Source organism: Solanum pennellii, chromosome 1, assembly GCF_001406875.1.
Source record: "Solanum pennellii chromosome 1, SPENNV200".
NCBI lineage: Eukaryota > Viridiplantae > Streptophyta > Magnoliopsida > Solanales > Solanaceae > Solanum > Solanum pennellii.
Genome location: NC_028637.1, coordinates 96,562,184 through 96,581,698, shown reverse-complemented (window position 1 = coordinate 96,581,698; position 19,515 = coordinate 96,562,184). Strand labels below are relative to the sequence as shown.

The following is a 19,515-nucleotide window of genomic DNA, read 5'->3' as shown; positions in this document are numbered from 1 at the left end:
AAAATTATGATGTCAAAATTTGTGCCCTTATATTCCAATTGTAGCAGAATATGAATAAAGCCCGCTCATAATTAATCCATATAGTAGAAATGTATGCATAACTCTTATTAACTATCAATGATTCCTTAAATAACTAATATCAATGAATAAAATAATATATAAATTCTCTCATAACTTATACATATATTAATTATGTGAATTTTCAAATTATCAACCAAAAAACATTATATTAATTATATATATATATATATATATATATATATGTATATGTATATATATATATATACCTTGATTTCTATATTCATACTAAATATCACATAAGTTGTATAAATATTGATACTCATGGTTAACTTGTTTCTTATATTAAAGTCTTTTGATGGTTGGTTAAAGTGACACAAATATTATTTATGTAAAATTTAGTTATGAGTAAATTTATGTGTTGTTCTATACATGTATAAATTATGTGGGGATTAATTATACATGTACATGATGATTTGGTAGGGCATAAAAAATATTAAATAAAATATAGGAAAAACAGTATATAATGACAAACTAAATAAATCAAATTAAATATTATAATTACATTTTGATTTAATTGTGCCTTGTAGTAAACTGTTTGTCAGTCATCTCTCGCTCAAACTCTCGCTCGCCACTCTCCTTTTCTCGCTCCATCTCTTGCTTGCTCCCTCTCACTTTTATACAAATACAAATGTATAAAATGTGTATGTATTTGTACAAAGCGAGAAAAAATTGTATATGTACATATATTTTCGTTCCTCTCTTTCCCTCTCCCAGATCTCGCTCGTCACTCTCCCATATCTCGATTGTCACCCTCGCCTCTATCGCTTATACAAATAGAATCAAAATGTTTAAATTGCTTTTTTGTATGTATAAAGTGAGAGAAAATTGTATATACACCTGCAAATACATATATCTTCGCCCTATGCACTTATAATTGTACAATACAAATATTTCCTACCCAATTTTCTTTTGTCTTTCTCGTTTTATACCTATACAAATTATACAATTGATTTATATACAACTGATTTCTTTTGTATATGTATAGCAAATTATACATATTTATATTTACTATGGAGCGCAATTGTTCAAACTTTGCTATAACATACAAATATGATTTTGTATTTGCTATATGTGAAAATTGTTCATAAGAAAATACATAACACAAAATTTTCATATCACATGTCTAAATAAAATTTAATATCATCTTATGATTTTATATCATAATATCATCTTATGATACCATATTACATGACTAAACAGACCCTTAATATAAGTAATTTATTTCTTATCTGTCTACCAAACAACGGAGCTGTGACCGAGTCTTCATCTGTTGGACCCACACGTTTACAACTTCTCCATGGACCCACACGTTTAATCTTCATCTTTAACATCTCCAGAGCTCTATGTCCGTTTTGCTTCAATCGTACAATGGCGACACTTTCTTCCACCTTGGCTGTCTACTTCTCCTTCACACTCCTCTGCTTCAATCTAATTTCAGCTTCCTTTTCACCTATCGATCACTACCTCGTAAACTGTGGGTCCCTGGAACCCACCACCGTTGACTTCGACCACCGCCGCTTCACCGGAGACGTTTCCGACCCAAAGGCGTCGTTTCTCACCTCCACGGAATCGATTTCACTCGCTGACCCAAACCCATGTCCTAAATCTTCCCCAATTTACCACACTGCTCGTGTTTTCACGCGCCCCTCTAAGTACAAGTTCGTAATCAAGAACCCTGGTATGCACTTGGTACGTCTTCATTTCCGTCGATTAAGAGGTAGTCTTGATTTTAGTAATGCTAAATTTCATGTCTTGGCAAATGGGTTTGTTCTATTTAATAGTTTAAGTATGGAGATGGGTAAGGATGTTGAGATAGTTAAGGATTATGTGATTGGGGTTGATTCAGATAAACTTGTCATCACTTTTGTGCCGAGTGAGAAGTCGAATTTTGCCTTTGTTAATGCAATTGAGGTTATTTCTGCTCCTAATGATTTGATTGCTGATGTGGCTCAGTATGTTAGTTTTGATAAAAATGAGCGAATTCATGGATTATTGAAGAATGGGTTTGAAACTATGTATAGGGTTAATGTTGGTGGTTGGAAAGTTACCCCTTTTAATGATTCGTTATGGAGAACTTGGGTTACTGATGATGAGTATCTCAAGTCTAATGATGGTTCTTCAAAGGTTCACTTTGGTGGCCGTATAAACTATCAAGAAGGTGGGGCGAGCAGAGAGGTTGGTCCTGATAATGTTTATAATACTGCTCGAGTTATTAGGAGTTCGGGTTCTTCAATCCCTGAGTTGAAAATGACATGGACATTTCCAGTGACCAAAGGGTATAAGTACTTGGTTAGGATGCACTTCTGTGATATAGCTAGTATTGCGCGTGGTATGCTATTTTTCAATGTTTATGTGAACAACAATTTAGCCTACGAAAACTTGGACCTTACTGAAGTAACAAATAGGTTGCTGGCTTCTCCTTTCTATGCTGATTTTGTCGTTGATGGAGATAGTTCCGGTGTTTTGACTTTGAGTGTTGGGCCATCGAATATGAGTCTTCCACATGCTGTAGATGCCATTCTGAATGGGGTTGAGATCATGAAGATAAATAATTCCGTGGGTAGTTTTGATGGTAAGATTTGTGCACATGCTGTCTTGAAGAGTTGGAAGAGGGGAAATGGTAACGTCCTATATCCTATGCTAGCTGCTGTCTTCATGCTGCTGATGGCATTTGTGATCATGCATCGGAGAAGAACTGGGGTTACAGACTCTGTGGTCTGGTGGAGGTTACCCACTGAAATTCCTGAAGTTAATCTGAAATATGGCAACCAACTGTCATCTAATAAGCTGTGATGGTTCTGAAATAAGATTAAGATGGTATCTTATATTTCACTACTTTGAAACTTCTAAAAGTGCCTTTAGCACAAAGTCAGTTGTCTTGTACTGTAAGTATTCATATTTGTGTATTTAAAAGCAAAAAGTAGCTGCTCTAACTGAATTGGTTTTTGATTTTCACTATTTGTTATTTTTTATGTGCTATCTTTTGTATTTTCAATTTATATATTCAGAGAATGAAGAATCTGAAGGTATTATCTTCAATAAACTTGTGGAGAAACTCATATTCAATTTATTGGTGTGCATGCTTTGCAACTTTGAGTTGTGAAACATTGGATATTTTCGGTGATCAATATTTTTTTGGTTATGGATATTTTCAGTTAATATATGAAATTTCGTATCTTTGTTGCATTCTTATCTCATACATTATCTACTTATGCATAGAACTGGGTAGAGTTCTTGATTATTTGATAAATTAATTAGTTTTTGTAGATGAAAAGCACAATGAAGATGCAACATGTACAGAAGATTGAGTTTGTTCCTATCTAAAACTCAAATAGCTAAATCCAAAAGCTACTTCATTTAGAACCTTGTAATGTCTGCAACAGCGAGAAACAACAGGAGTGCGTCTTTCCAAACAATGCAGTCTCAACAAGAGCTGCATTACGATGCCTCAGGTTTGGGAACATTAAGAAATTGAGTATCCCAGCGAGGCAGCAAATAAAAAATATTCTAGAAGAAAAATCGAAGCCTAAGCCTTCACATCGAGAAATTGTACCAAAAAAACATATTCACGAGACATCTAGCTTATGAATTTTGAACGGGGTTTAGAGTATAATGATCTTAGTCATTATACTTTTTTTCCACTTCCATATAATCATTTTGCACCCTGAAAAGAAAGGTTGTTATAGTAGTCTCAGAAAGTACGTTATAGATGTTAGCTCTAGCTCAGGAGGATGATAGGTGATTCTCGTTTGTTGATACATCAGTGATTTTTTAGTAATTAATAGCCAAGATGATGTAGGAATGAGGCTTGAACATCTAGACTTCGGCCCCTTAACCTGCAATGATGTGGTTAGTCTGCCAGTGAAAGTGCAAAGTGTTTGCTATTGAGCACCCACCTATTCCGTTGTAAGGACTCTGTAACAGCAAAAAGGTTTTACTACCGGTCTAAGTACTAATGAGGTTTGGTCATTAATCAGACCCTTGCAGGCCTTAAATAATTGCTCATTTCTTTTGTGCTAGAGGCAACGCCTTCTGATCCACTAATTATTCTAGGAAGTATATCCAGACTTGAAAGAGTATTTACTTTTTTTAAAAAATAGAAGAATATTTGCGTTTTTTCTTTTTCCTATTGCCTTCACAATTTCTGTTCCTTCCACCCCTTGTCACAATATTGTTCCATTTCCTCACTACACTTTTCATCCACCACATACTTTTCCCTATTTCCGCATATACCTGACTTTGACCTGCTTTTATCCTATGCTACTTATGCATTGCAGTTTCAGACTTCTGTCTAATAGACCTTCCACCAAAAAAGCATCTATTAGCATGTAAAATTTAGGATTCTGATTTTCATGTCAAAACTATCTTAATCCATTTGAGACGTGCTCTCTTAATTTATTCTTCTTCTTTCTCTCTGCGGTGCTCGTTGCTTCCTTTCCTATTAATGACTACATGTTGATGGTCACCTTTCGGCTTACAGCGTGGTGGTATGCTTCTCATTAAGTGCCTTGGTCTTGAAGCCCAAATGTTCAATGGTGTTCTTGATTTTCTCAATGACGTTTTTGTGCTCGATGAATTCTTCAATGTTGTTCAGGGGAAAAGAAAAAGAAAAAGGGAACACCTCAATGTTTCAGTTTGGGCCAATCATGATTTTGGCCCGAAGTTTTGTGCTTTATAAGTTCATTCATATTCATTTTTTGTTGCTCTTACCAGTTTGATTTTTGATCAACCCTGGAAGTGAGCTAAAGGAGCTAAGCATATACTCCTTTTTGGCTTTAGCGTTATGTTTACTTTCTGAACTTGGTCCAGGTTATTTAACTATCATGAATGTTGCTTGCTTCACAGTTCACTCCATCGAGGTATCATCAAATACATATCCGCTGATCATATCCTTCGTCTTAAGTTCTTAACTTTATGTGTGAGCTTTATGTTCCCTTTGTTGTCTTACTATTAGAACATACTTCCTTACACACCATTTCCATTTATTTTTTAAAGAAAACACTTTTACAATGCACTTCATGAAAAGGGAAATGGAACTTTTGGAATTGCAATTCGAAATTTGACAAGTGAGACTTACCAGTTGCGTGGATAACCAAACTAAATGTACAAATCAATCTGTACAATCAACTATTCAACTAAGCCTTGATCACTAACTTGTTGGGGTTGTGATATGGAGTCTCAGTATTCTGCTCTCTAGAGATTGTTTAACTTATCCAAATAGCTTGGTGGGAGTATACACCATTTATTGGCTCAGACAGGCTACTTGAAGTTTGAGCCCTTTCCATTCAAATGCTACTAATAGATGTCTTTCAATGAAAATTACCGGTTATCTAAATCTCATATCCTTCTCCTAGGTTATCTATACCAACAATGGTTAGACCTTAATTTCAACTAATTGGTATTGCCTATATGGTTCATTTTCTTCCTTAGCTAACTGGTTATACAAATTTTAACAGAATGAATCACAACATGGAAGAATTTGATAAAAGTTTTGGGGTCTAGCTATGTCTAGGATTTCCCCCGAAATGAAAAATTGGACAAAGCTAAACCATATACAACATAGTGTACATTTTGATATCTCTGCTTCTTTATTTTTGACAACTTCTGTAGCTAGTTGGGTAGGATTTAGAAGGTACATTGGTGTAAATAAAGACAATAGTAGTGCATAAGATGGACGTTTAAAGGTAGCCATCTGCAAAGCACTTGTTGTTTAGATGTTCATGTCCACACTAGGCTCATTCGATTACGAAAAGACATTTCTGGAATTGTCTCTTGATTATTACGGATAGGCATTTACGGAAAAGTCTCATGGTTACTCCCTATATTATCCTTCACTTTTCTCTAATTTCTCCTTTCCTCCTATATAGAAGAAGCACAGTGAGTTGTGTGACTTGATTTTTTCCAAAAAAGCTATCATGTTTCTCTATTGTTTACACAAATCCATATGATTAGTAAATTTGAGATGGTCAAAAATTACTGGTGCTTGCTGCAAAAGCTGTTCTGTCCCGATTTGGAAGCTGTATTGAATGTGGCTACACATTCATTAATAGTTTCATGTTATATGCTGGTGTTTGAAAATAGTTGTTAACTGCACTACGGTGAGGAACTTTGTTTAGCTGTCACACCTTTCATCTACGATGGAGCTCTGGATAGAATTGTTTTTTCCTTCGGAGAGATTTCTGATCTATTGGTGGAATAAATTTCCCTTGAAAGCCAATTATTATTAGTAAAAGTATAAATATGATGTAGCTACCAACCAGAATTACGCTTCCAGAGGTGGTTAACAGAATTGGTGGTCAAGTTTATTTGAATATATATATAACATCATGGAAACCTTCAGGTTAGGAACATGTTGCATTACATGAAAACATGGGGAGGGCAGGGTAACTGTTGCTGGAAGCTGAATGACAACTCTGGAGCTGGTTCATTTTGAGTTCTACGACTGGATTTATTTAACAAAAGTACTCTAAGAGTTACTGCAAGCTATCTGGAGCCCAAAGTGTGACGGGAAGTATAGTTTCTTGTTTGTTAGTCTATGCTTATGGGTTTTGGGTGGGGTGGGGTGGGCAGGTGGAGGGTTCAGGGGGATATTAGCATGCCAGATAACATCAGGATGTTAACAGTTTGGTGCTTTGTGCGAATACTGAGGACAGGATATGACCATTTATAACTACGCTCCAAGGTTTAAAGGCAGCTATGGCATATGAGACTAGTACTTGATACTCTTTGAAGCCATGGACAAGGTGAACTGTAGAGTTTTTTGATATAAGGAGAATCCATTTGGTGTAGTTCAGAGTATTTCACTGGTTCTTTTGAAAAGAAAAAAGATTAACTTTTTTTAGTATTTGGTAGGACCATTTGGCACAAAGGCAACAAAAATAAGAATGCAATGAGCTGTTAAGACAACCGTTTCAGTTTATTCATCATCTTTATCTCCTCTTTTCTGGTTGTTAGCTACACACAACAGTTACCTAGTTGTTTAGAGAAACTTTTTTTCTTTTCCGGGTAGCTGTTTAGGATGCATCTTTTGAGCGCATCCATTGCCAGTACACTTCTTGTTTCATGGGGTTTTCCCCATTTTTGTTCAGCAAAATATATGGACTTTATTGGTGCGGCGTGGATGAAGAGTTATAAAAAGGTACTACCTAAACTCAGAGGTGAGTTCTACATAACGGTAGTTAGACCGATTTTATTATATGGGGTGAAGTGTTGGTCAGTCAAGAACTCTCATGTTCAAATGATGCAAGTTGGGGAAATGCGGATGTTGAGATTAATGTGTGAAATACTAGGAGCGATAAAATGAGGAATGAGGATATCAAAGCAAGGTGGGAGTGGCCTACGTGATGGACAAGATGTGGAAGCGAGACTGAGATGATTTAGGTGTGTGAAGAGGAGATGTGCAAATGCCTCATTGACGAGGTATGAGAGGTTGGATATAGTAGGTATGGGGATAGGTATAGGTAGGCCGAAAAAGTATTGGAGAGAGGTGATTAGATAAGATATGACACAACTTCAACTTGGTATATTGTTGTCGTAAAATATGTGGACTTAGAAAGAAAAAAGGGATGTAGACAAGCTCAGCCAAGTACTTACATGAGATATTTGTTTTTTTAACCAATGATCAGACTTCTTAAGATGGCTAATCTTTGGGTAAGTTTTCTGACTTCGTAGCAGCAAATGGTTCTGCTTATTAAATTCACAAGTAGTTTTCTGTTCACCTCTTCTATATTGCTTTAATTTACTGATTCTGTTATGTGAAATTCTTCGATTCAACCAGTTTTATGACGTTGGACGGTGTAGTGGTGTATGAGGACACTAAAAACTATTGCTGATCTTGATCTAAACTATTTGCAGATATCACAAAACTTCTACTAATAGATAGACATGATTCAGTGAACAGAAGCATATGCCAAAGAAGGCGTCGTTTTTGTGGTTGTCAATTAATGGCTGAAGTCTGTGTCACTTCAGTGCAAAAGCAGGTTGGTTCATATGTATGACCTCTTTAGTAACACTAGCAGCCTTGTTTTTTGGCCATTCCCTTTTTCTTTTTTGCCATTTGTTTGGTGTAGACTTTTGGTTCAATAATGCTGTTTATCTATAATTCCAGAGCAGTCCCATTTTTCTTCTCTAGGTCCATCACAAACCTTACAAAGTGCTCAATAAAGTAGCTATTATGATCCAAAAACAGTGACATCAGGAATCTTCTCTAGTCAAAACAACTCTCCTTTCTGTCTTCTTCCCCCTGGCTTTTATGTACCTCGACTATTCTATCAATATCTGCTACATCCCATGAGTACAGGTAACAAAAGCTCAAAGCTCTCCAACGATTTCTAATAACTGGTAAAAAAAGGTGAAGTACTTGTCCTGGTTGACAGAGTTACCTGATACTTGTTGCTGGTGAGAGATGACAAATATCCCGTGGCTCTGACAACACAGTTTTCAAAAAAAGAAAAAAAAGGTTAAAAATCATCATTGATTTATCTAGTAGTCCATGATTAGCAATTTTTTCTTGTTTACTTTCTATCATGGAAAACTCCAAACTCCTAACTTCCAGGTGTCTACAGGTTATAAGTATTATTTTTATTTTATTTTATCCCGTTACATAATGATCTAATTACTTAGTTGATACTCAAGAATAATATTGAATTTTATGCAAGGACACAAAATGAAAGTATATTAAGTGATTAATTAGTAAAATTATATCCTCAGTTTAGTCACTATAGATTAATGAGCACGTGTAGACACACATCCACCACGCTAACAACATTTCTCACTATCAACCAAACACAAGACGTTAATTTACTCCACTAATTGCGCTTATCTCGACTATTTTATCAAGTACCTGTTATATAATATCTTTTTTGTATATATCATTATAAGAAGCTTAAAAATTGTTAAAAATATTTGAACTTTTTTTCTTTTCATTTTGTATTCTTATGCTTTTAAAAAACTGAAAAAAAAACAACAACCTGCAGTCTTTCCCTTTTCTTCTGTTATCATAAGAACATAAACGTAACGGTATTAGTAATTTACAAGCAAAATCTTTTGCTTTATGTGAATTTTGGACGTTATCTATACGTTTACATCATTTAAATTTAAAACTTTTTATATACTACAAGAAATGAAATAATGTATTTATCTTTTTTGTTTTCCTAAATCTAATATATGTGTAAAAGAAGTTTCACTCGCTCCTTTTTAGTTGTCATGTTGCATTTTTCGAGAGGTAATTTATTAAGTCTCAAAACTCAATTAGACTACATTTATATGATGTTTTAAACATAAAATTTAGATATTAAAAAATTACCATAAAGGGTTAATAATTGTAATATTTTTTAAATTCAAAATTCATATCGTTTTGATTTTTTTAAAAAAATTATTACAACTAAAAAGGAACCGAGGGAGTTTATCCGAACCCTCTTCGGCGGAAAATTAGATTATTTATACATTGTTAAATAATTTTATATGTATATATTATAGATGTCGAACCTCTTTCAACTACTTCATGTGTCTATTTTTACAAATTTTGAACCCCTTATTGAAAATTTCGGCTCCGTAATATAGAAGTAGCTTTTCTTGTCACTTTCAATGTGAAAGTGTCCATGAGATACAAGTTCATTTTGGTTACCAAACGTTTTTTTGTAAAGAAATTTATGGACGATATCTTGACAAGAACTGTTTTCTGAAAATTGAAAATTTACATGTGCGTGTAGTTTTAAGGTTTTCATTTCATAACCAAATTATAAAAATGGAATAAACACAAGAGCACTTTATAATGCTCAATTCTAGCTAATTATAAAAAAAATATCAAATTAGAATCTAAGTTATACAAACATGAGATATAGTATATTTTGTCTTAATTGTGAAAAATGTGAGTTAATTATAGAAAAATCATTTTTATCATATACTCTCTCCATTTTAAAAATGACATAATTTTCTTTTTACTTTTTTTTCAAGGTGATCTTTTTCCTTTTATTTAACGATACTTTAATTTCATCTTTCTTCGTGGTATTTTAAGGTTACAAGATAATAAGTCATTCAAATATATTTGACATAATTTTAATTTAAAACTATAAATTAATTTTTTTAAAAAAAATTTCGTATCAAATCAAAAAAAATTATTCTTTTTTTAAGTATTAATTAATTACCTTAAAAACTCAATTTTAATTCATGGAATACTAATAGGCATAGCCATATTAGGCCAAAAAAAGGTAACATTGCATGATCCATGCAACTGAATAAAATGAAGCTATCCACGTGTCATTCTGGTTGACCTTGTATATTTTTCTTCAACATGGAATTAATTTTATACGTCACAATAAAATGTTGAAAAATAATACTAACAAAAATAAAATTTCCACAATACGTAAACGCAACAGTATATACAAATTTATGTAGGGACATGAATCATGCTATCAGTATTTTTCATTTCAAATAATATATAAGAATGATCTCATAATTGTTACATACACTTGCTAAATAGAAAAATAATATATCCATTCCCTCCTTATATACTATATATAGTCTTCATTCCTTTTCAATATTCTTCCATCCTAAAGTTGTCTTTTTTTATTATTATAACAAAAAATAAAAGTGAAAAAATGGCTCAAACATCCTCTTCCTCTCCTTCTCTTAAAGCTTCATCAAGTGTTACCAATGATTTTCAAGCAATTATAATGGCTCTAATATTAATTGTTACTATTGGGTATTTTCTACTTTTGATAGTAACACCAACTAATATGTATAGACAAATATGGACACCCAAGATTAAAGCTCACATTACCAACTCCACATACTTTGGAGCTCAAGGTATATACTTTCTAGCGAAGCAGAAATTTCGTTAAGAATATTAAAAAACTTATTTACTTTTGTATAATTTTCTAGTTGCACCTTCGTCTATGTTGAGTTTATACATATAAAAGTTGCTTATCATGATTGTTAGTATAAGAATATTAAAAAACCTATTTACTTTTGTATAATTTTCTAGTTGCACCTTAGTCTATGTTGAGGTTATATACATATAAAAGTTGCTTATCATGATTGTTTTGTATATATGGTGTAAAGTTATTGCACTAATTTTGTTGGATAAAGATAGAAATTATGAATTTATGTTTAATTTTTTTTTTTCAAAAACAGAAAAGACTTTGTTGATGAACACATTTCCTCTCATATTTATTGCTGTCTTGGGATGTGTATACCTCCATTTATGGAAGAAATCCAATGATAAAAACATCAACAGGTCAGTAAGGACATCTCCTACTTAAACATTAAATATTATATCAAATTTGATGTCAGCACTATTTTAGTATAATTAACTTCAATTTACTGCATCAAATTTTACTCTAACAAAAAAAAAATATTAATTTATTTTTGTTTGTATTTTGTGATTAACAGATTTGAGAAGAAACAAAAGTTGGCTATATGGAGGAGGCCAATAATCATGAAGGGGCTAGGAATTGTATCAAGAATAGAGCTTGGTTTTTTTGTTATGTTTATTGCACTCTTAGTTTGGACTTTTGCTTCTTACTTGCACATTATTTTTCCCACTATTACACCAAAATCCGTAGCCAAAAGCGGAGAAAAAGTGTAAGTGTATTCACGAACAAATAATTTGAGATAACTATTTATAAAAATCACGAGCGTTGACGGATGAATTGGTTATTGACAGATGGGAAGCCAAGTTGGAAGATTCAGGGCTAAGATTGGGACTTGTTGGAAATATATGCTTAACATTTCTATTTGTTCCAGTCACAAGAGGCTCATCTGTGGTACAAGTATTTGGTTTGACATCAGAAGCTAGTGTTAAATATCATATATGGCTTGGACATATTGTAATGACTCTTTTTTCTGCTCATGGCATTTGTTACATTATCTATTGGGCTTCCACTCATCAATTATCTGAGGTAATATACGATAGTCTTGGCGTAACTGGTAAAGTTGTTGTCATGTAATTATCATATTGGTATTAGTAATTAATGATTCTCGATTGAAATGAAACAGATGCTGAAATGGGGAAAAACTGATATATCAAATTTGGCTGGTGAATTGGCATTGCTTTCTGGGTTGGTGTTGTGGATAGCAACATTTCCTAGAATTAGGAGAAAGATGTTTGAACTCTTCTTCTACACTCATCATTTCTACATTCTCTTTGTCGTCTTCTTCGTCTTCCATGTTGGTGTTTCTTACGCTTGCATCATGCTTCCTGGTTTCTTCCTCTTCATGGTTGATCGATTCTTGAGATTCTTACAGTCACGATCAAATGTTCGTTTAGTAGCTGCTCGTGTTCTGCCATGTGAAACTCTTGAACTCAATTTCTCCAAGACTAAAAGTAAATTGATGAAATTTCATAAATATTCAATTTTGTGACAAACAAGTCCATAGCAATTTTGATCAATTTGTTTATGAATATTGTGCAGGTTTAAGTTACACACCAACTAGCATCATGTTTGTGAATGTACCTAGCATTTCAAAAGTGCAATGGCATCCTTTTACAATCACTTCAAGTAGTAATTTGGAGCCAGAGAAAATCAGTGTTGCCATTAAGGGTGAAGGAAGTTGGTCCAAAAAACTCTACCAGATGATCTCTTCCCCTAATTCTGTCGATCGTCTTAACGTCTCTGTTGAAGGACCTTATGGACCTCCTTCCACACATTTTCTAAGGTATGTATGAGTTATGACTAGTTCAAGTCGAATTTAATTCAGAGTTCGCGTACTACTACTGTATGTTACAATGATAAACTAAAGTTCTGTTTTTTTTTTTTCTGAAGTCATGATTTATTGGTTATGGTAAGTGGAGGAAGTGGAATTACCCCTTTCATTTCCATAATTAGGGAGCTAATTCATACAAGTGAGTCACAAAAATGCAAGACACCAGAAATCCTACTTATTAGTGTGTTCAAGAATTCGGAAGATCTCACCATGTTGGACCTTCTCCTTCCTATATCTGGTGCTCCATCAGAAACTTGTAAATTGGGGCTACAAATCGAGGCTTTTGTAACGAGAGAAAAGCAACCAGTATCGACAGAAGACAAGAAGAATTTGAGGACTGTATGGTTCAAGCCCAACCCATCTGATAAGCCTATCACTCCAATTCTTGGACAAAACAATTGGCTCTGGCTTGGTGCTATCATATCATGTTCCTTCCTCATTTTCTTGATTTCCTTGGGGGTCTTGAATAGATATTACATATACCCAATCGACAAAAATACTAATGACATATTTTCCTATCCAATAAAGGCGGTGTTGAATATGCTAATCATTTGCATATCTATAGTCAACACAAGTAGTGCTGCATTTGTTTGGAACAAGAGACAGAGCGGGACTGATGCAAAACAGATTCAGAACATGGAAGGTGCAACTCCTATGGCTTCGCCTAATTCTTGGTTCTATAATGCTGATAGAGAGATGGAAAGTTTGCCCCAACAATCACTTTTTCAATCAACTAATCTCCATTTTGGTGAAAGGCCTGACCTCAAAAGTAAGTTCTCGATCACAATAAATATTACTAATATAACAAGTAACTCGTCATATCAAGCCTCATACATAACATGGAATTTTAGTTAGTTGAATTGTAAATAAGGTACATAACATCACAAAGACGCAATATTAGAATGTCTTATTCAAATTACTCAATTTTATGCAGGACTGTTGTTTGAGAGGAAAGAATCAAGTGTTGGAGTTTTAGTGTGTGGCCCAAAAAAGATGAGACATGAAGTTGCTAACATATGTTCATCTGGTTTAGCATCCAATCTTCATTTTGAGTCCATCAGTTTCAGTTGGTGATTTAGAGAATATAATGCATTCTATGCAATGGAGAAAAATAAGATGGAAGTTTTTTTGTTTGTTTGTGTGCTTATGCTTTGGTTGATTGAATTTTGCATGTAACATGCTTCCTTTGTACTGAGTAAATGTAAAAAGATACAGTTTATTCTGTTTTTAATCCTTCACACTGTCCTAACTCCGTATTGCATCTGTCTCAATTTATTTATCTGATTTTGACTTGACACAACATATTATAAAATAACGAGAACTTTTGAATTTTATAATCTTAAACTAAAGATATATTTGAATCTTATAATCTTAGACTAAATCTTATAATCTTAAACAAAAGATATGTATAAGTATCACATGTTTAGTTTTAAACATGTCATCCGAAAAGTTATAAGAATTAGAAAGTAGCCAAAAAAGAAAGGAAAAAAGCATTCTTTTTAAACAAATGAAAAAAAAATAGATCAAACAAATTAAAACGGACGGACATTAAATGAATAAAAGGAAAAAAATTCTTTAAATTATGTAAAATTTAGCAAAAGTGCCTGGTACTTTGGTCTAAAAATATCTGGCCTCCAAATGCTGGGGTGGCTCCCAAAATATTGAGTTGCTAAAGTAAAATTAACCGTGAATTTTTTAATTTTAATTTCACTTAGAGATAATATTAAATATTATAAAAAATATGCAAAATTGAAATGAAAAAAGAAAAATAGAAAAACTATCTGATTTTTATTAATAATATTTTAAAACTTGGAATTAAACAATTCAAATCTTCATATTAATTAATAAAGTTTTTATAAAAATATCAAAGATGAAATATCGTAAACAAATGAATAAATTCTTATTAACTAGAATTAATCCTTACTTTTATATAATAATATTATTATAAAGTTCAATTGTTAACAAAAATAACTGCAAGTACACTAAAATTATAAAAATTATGTAAATATAAAAACTGTATAAATAGAAGTATTATAAATAATAATTAATACTATAAATTAATTCAAAATCATATTAATCAATGATTAGAATAAATGGATAGTAAGAAAATTCTAAATAAGATTTCTAGTATAATAAAACATAATAGTACTATATATGTCTCTATCAATAATCTAAACACCACCAATATCCTCTTGACCTCATTCCCATCCCCATACTTATTTCAGTCTGATTGATAAAAAAGTTTTTTCCTTTATTATACGAGTGTGAATAATATGTTGAGTTCGAACCATATTTGAGAAAAAAAAAAGTTTTTTCTTTTTTCTATGAGTTTAAATTGAAAATTTATTTATATAATAAAAATATTATTATGAATTTAAGATATTATGTATATATATTTGGTTGAAATTCTTTCCATTCTTCTTTTTTTTTGTCCTAATTCTTTTTGTTCTAAGTTAGCAAGATTTCGCAAAAATTGAACAAAAGAAAAGGAAATATGAGTGCTATTTAACAATCGCTTTTTCATCTCCATTTTGGTGAAAGGCCTGACCTTAAAAGTAAAATTTCGATTGCAAAAAATATTGCTACTGACAATTAACTCGTCATATCAAGCCTGATATATTACATGAAAAATACATATAACCTAATATAGGTAGTTGAATTATAAATACGGTACATAACATCACAAATACGCAATATTAGAATGTCTTATTCAAATTACTCGACTTTATGCAGGACTGTTGTTTGAGAGGAAAAATCTAGTGTTGAAGTTTTAGTGTGTGGCCCAATAAAGATGAGACATGAAGTTGCTAACATATGTTCATCTGGTTTAGCATCCAACCTTCATTTTGAGTTCATCAGCTTCAACATATTATAAAGTAACGAAAATTTTTAAATCTTTTAATCTTAAATTAAATATATGTATATCGTATTTCATTTTTTTTAATTGTGTAAGTTTAAACATATGCGAAAAGTTATAAGAATTAGAAAGTAGCCAAAAATAATATGAAAGATGAATTCTTTTTGAAACAAATGAAAAAGAAAAATAAATCAAACAAATTAAAACTGATAAAGGTTAAACGAAAAATATAGAAAAAAAATTATTTAAATTATGCAAAATTTAGCAAAAAGAGCCTTCGGTTGGTACTTTGGTCTAAAAATATCTTGCCTCTAACAGTTTGTTGAAAAATCTGTTGGGGTGGCTTAACGGGGACTAGTAGGGACGACAATAGGGCGTGGCGGATGCCGGACTGGGTAGGTTTAAGACTATGCGGAGCGTAGCGGGTTTAAGGTTCTGCAAAAAGGGTTGAAGTGGGTTCTTTTTAAATTAATGTGGGCTGGGTAGGTTGCGGGTATATGGTGATTACATGTGGATTCAAACTTAATTATAACTTCTTACATGTTATAAGAGTAATATAACATTATTTATTAAAATAATTTCTTGATCTAAACTGTTTTGAATGGCTAAGAAACTAGAAAGATGAAAAAATTATCTCACTACTTGTATTTAATATTTTATTATTACATCAAGTGTAACCAATTAAAAAATCTACCAAAAAAAATGTTGCTAACACATCTAAAAGAGTTATAAAACATTGTAATGTTATAACATGTTACTTTTAGCGATTAACAACTAACAAAATTTAACCTATTATTTGAAATGCTTTTTGTAAAATATATGTGTGTGTAGGGGGGTTGAAAATAACAAAATATGTTATGTAGGGCGGAACGAGGCGGATTGAAATCTTAGCGGATTTGCCCTGCAACCGCCCCGCCCAGCCCCATTGTCATCCCTAACGACTAATGACTAGTATAACATGTGCTTTAGACTGTCAAAGTTTTGAGTAACTAAAAAGAAATTAACAAAGAATTTTTTGATTTTTATTTCACTTGAGATAATATTAAATATTATAAAAAAAAATAAAAAATTGAAATGAATAAAAAAGAACAATAGAAGAACTATCTAATTTTTAACAACAATATTTTAAAACTTTAAATCAAACAACTCAAATCTTCTTATTAATAATTAAAGTTTTTTATACAAAAATCAAAAACGATATATTACAAACAAATGACTAAACTCTTATAACTAAAATTACTTTCCACTTTTATTTAATCATATTATTGTATAAATTTAAACTATTAACAAAATAACTGCATGGAGAAAAAATCCATAAATAGTATATATTTATAAAAACTGTGTATATAGCAGAATCATAAATAAAAGTTAATACTATAAATTAATTTAAAAGCACATTGAAAAATGATTAGAATAAAGCGATAGTAAGAAAATATTATCTCCGGCCTAATAAAATATACTACTACTGATATATATCTCTAATGTTATGTAGATTGAGATAATTTTTATCTTTTATTTTAATTATTTATGATATTCTGTTAATCTAAACAACATTTATCCCGGACAATAAGATAAACAAACAACATCCATCCCTTAGTCTCATTTCCGTACCCAGGGGTGGAGATATGCCTCCTTGGAGAATGATATTAAGATTAACAGAATTTGGCTAGTATATATATTAAATATTAATATTTTAAAGATATACTAATTGTTAAACACTTTTGTTATATATATCATAGTTTACCGTGAATTTTAGAGTTTCATGTTCAATCCCAAGTTTAAACGTTTTGTTTGATTAAGATTTTTTTTGTCAATTTCTTTTTTATTCTGTTTTTCTCTTTAAAACAAAAGTGAACTTTTTTAAGATAAGAAATGTAAAGGTTTCTTTTGATTTTTCATAGTTATTAAATATAACCTTTAGATATTTAGTATTCTCCTTTTCTCAAAAATCTTTTACAATTTTACTCTTTAACTTTCTCTCTTATCAATTTTCATACATAGTTATAAGTTTTAAGAAATTGAAAGTTTTAATCATTATATATTTCTTAATTTTTTTCCTTTAGTTTAATTTTTCTAATCAGAAAAAAGTGTATATCTTAATTTTTATATTGAAAGCTGTTTTATTTATTCAAATAAATTTGGTGCACCCAAAATAAGTTTGGCGCCTCAAAATCAAAATTAAAATCTAAGTATCAACTACGCTGAAATAAAAGTGTCAACCAAATAAAAATACCATCTCACTCTTCACAAAAATAAGAATTTAATTTTAAATGATTTGAAGGTTGATTCGATTGAAAGAAATCCAATTTTTTAGTTATCATCCAAACCTTCGTGATGAGATAAGGACAACATACTGATTTAAAGGTCCTTGTCAACCTCTAACTCATTAGTTTTCTCGAATTGATTTTTTTGAAAATTCACGTCATTTTATTTATATGTTGTTTGATGAATATCGTGATTGGTTGAAATACAGTATTAGTGCAGGTGTTGCTTATTGTTTACCTTGTTATTTATTTTAAAGATAAAACATTAATCAAGGTGGTGATAATGTATTTTCTACTAAGAAATATATAAATTGGTGTAAAAAGAATAGCTTTGCTACACATATCGGTCCACCAAATTAACATTCATAATCAATCCAAATGAAAGTGTGAAGATCTCATGCGAGAATAACAATCCATTTAAGCTGCATTTTACAAGTTGGATGATAAAAATAAGCATGAATATCAGGTTCACTTAAACGCTTCAATCGATGTGGTAAGACTTCTCTTGAATCAAGGTTTTGCATTTTGTGGTCATGACGAGAGTGAATCGTCATTGAACAAGAGTAATTTTCTTGAAGTTCTTTCTTGGTATGCTTCTAGAAGTGGCGTAGCCAAAATTTTCACGAAGGATGTCTAGAAATTATACACGAGTATATTTTTTCTTTTGGATGAATAAGTGCACTAGAAATTTTAAAAATTAAACTACGTAATATACATGAAAAAGAATTTTTAAAAAAATGAAAGAGTGCACTCAAAATTTTAAAAATTAAACTACATAATGTACATGAAAATTTGTGGAAAAAGTACATAATATACATGAATTTTTTTAATAAACGAGGAAAAAATTTGAAAAAACAAAGGACTTAAAGTTACTGCTAGCGAGATTTGAATTCATAAACGCTTAAATGTTGACTCTTTCAAAGCACCTTCAATCACTAGGCTACAACACCTTGTATATTATTTTACTTATATATACGGTATAATTTGCCGATGAAGGGTGTCCAACAATATGTAGCTACGCCCCTGGCTCTAGATGTGATGCAATTAAACGTTTTGTACTAGAAAAAGATTCATAAAATAATAAAATGACTTCACATGACATCCAAAAAAATATTGTGACGGCGTGTAAAATTGAAACAATAAAAGCTATCGTAGAGGATATAAATAGTGACAACACTGCTTTATTTTTTTAGAATTGGAAGATAAGAATGAATTAATTCTAAAGCATGATGAGAAGTTGTAAAAGAAAACAACGAAATCAAAGGTTTAGAACTTAAAAGCATGAATTACAAAGGTATGAAATGAGATCCAAAGTTAAAAACTAATATTAAGTAAAAGATTGCAAAAACACACTTAAGAAAGCAAAGTGAGACAATATGACTAAACAAACGTGAGAAAAGCTCAATAGGCCTAAAATTTTAGGTAACCTATATAGACAAAGAAAATATATTATGATGCAAAGAAAAATGTGATGAAAAAGTATAAGAATTCCTAAAGTTTATATAATAGATTAAGTATTAGATGATTTTTATATGGTATAAAATTAAAACATAATTTTGGTATGATAATCCTTCAAATTATATGGCTTCTATAGAACAATATAAATAT

The 19,515-nt window shown here is 31.5% G+C and overlaps 2 protein-coding genes across 2 annotated transcripts; both read left to right on the top strand.

The window, feature by feature from the left end:
• Positions 1–1,357: 1,357 nt before the first annotated feature.
• LOC107008055 (probable receptor-like protein kinase At5g24010) lies at positions 1,358–3,151 on the top strand. Its single transcript, XM_015206955.2, has one exon. The coding sequence runs from the start codon at positions 1,450–1,452 to the stop codon at positions 2,872–2,874; it is 1,425 nt and encodes a 474-aa protein (XP_015062441.1). The 5' UTR covers positions 1,358–1,449; the 3' UTR covers positions 2,875–3,151.
• Positions 3,152–10,603: 7,452 nt separating this feature from the next.
• On the top strand, positions 10,604–14,035 carry LOC107019479 (ferric reduction oxidase 2-like). Its single transcript, XM_015219985.2, has 8 exons — positions 10,604–10,887; positions 11,215–11,317; positions 11,473–11,664; positions 11,747–11,981; positions 12,079–12,406; positions 12,495–12,738; positions 12,846–13,555; positions 13,721–14,035. Exons 1-8 carry the CDS (start codon positions 10,680–10,682, stop codon positions 13,858–13,860), a joined length of 2,160 nt encoding a protein of 719 aa, XP_015075471.1. The 5' UTR covers positions 10,604–10,679; the 3' UTR covers positions 13,861–14,035.
• The last annotated feature ends 5,480 nt before the right edge of the window (positions 14,036–19,515 follow it).

Bases quoted from the DNA above. Each gene is read 5' to 3' on its own strand.
- LOC107019479 (XM_015219985.2), top strand. From the start codon at position 10,680: ATGGCTCAAACATCCTCTTCCTCTCCTTCTCTTAAAGCTTCATCAAGT. The intron at 11,982-12,078 runs GTAATATACGAT...GAAATGAAACAG, and splicing joins CCACTCATCAATTATCTGAG to ATGCTGAAATGGGGAAAAAC. The intron at 13,556-13,720 runs GTAAGTTCTCGA...AATTTTATGCAG, and splicing joins TGAAAGGCCTGACCTCAAAA to GACTGTTGTTTGAGAGGAAA.
- LOC107008055 (XM_015206955.2), top strand. From the start codon at position 1,450: ATGGCGACACTTTCTTCCACCTTGGCTGTCTACTTCTCCTTCACACTC.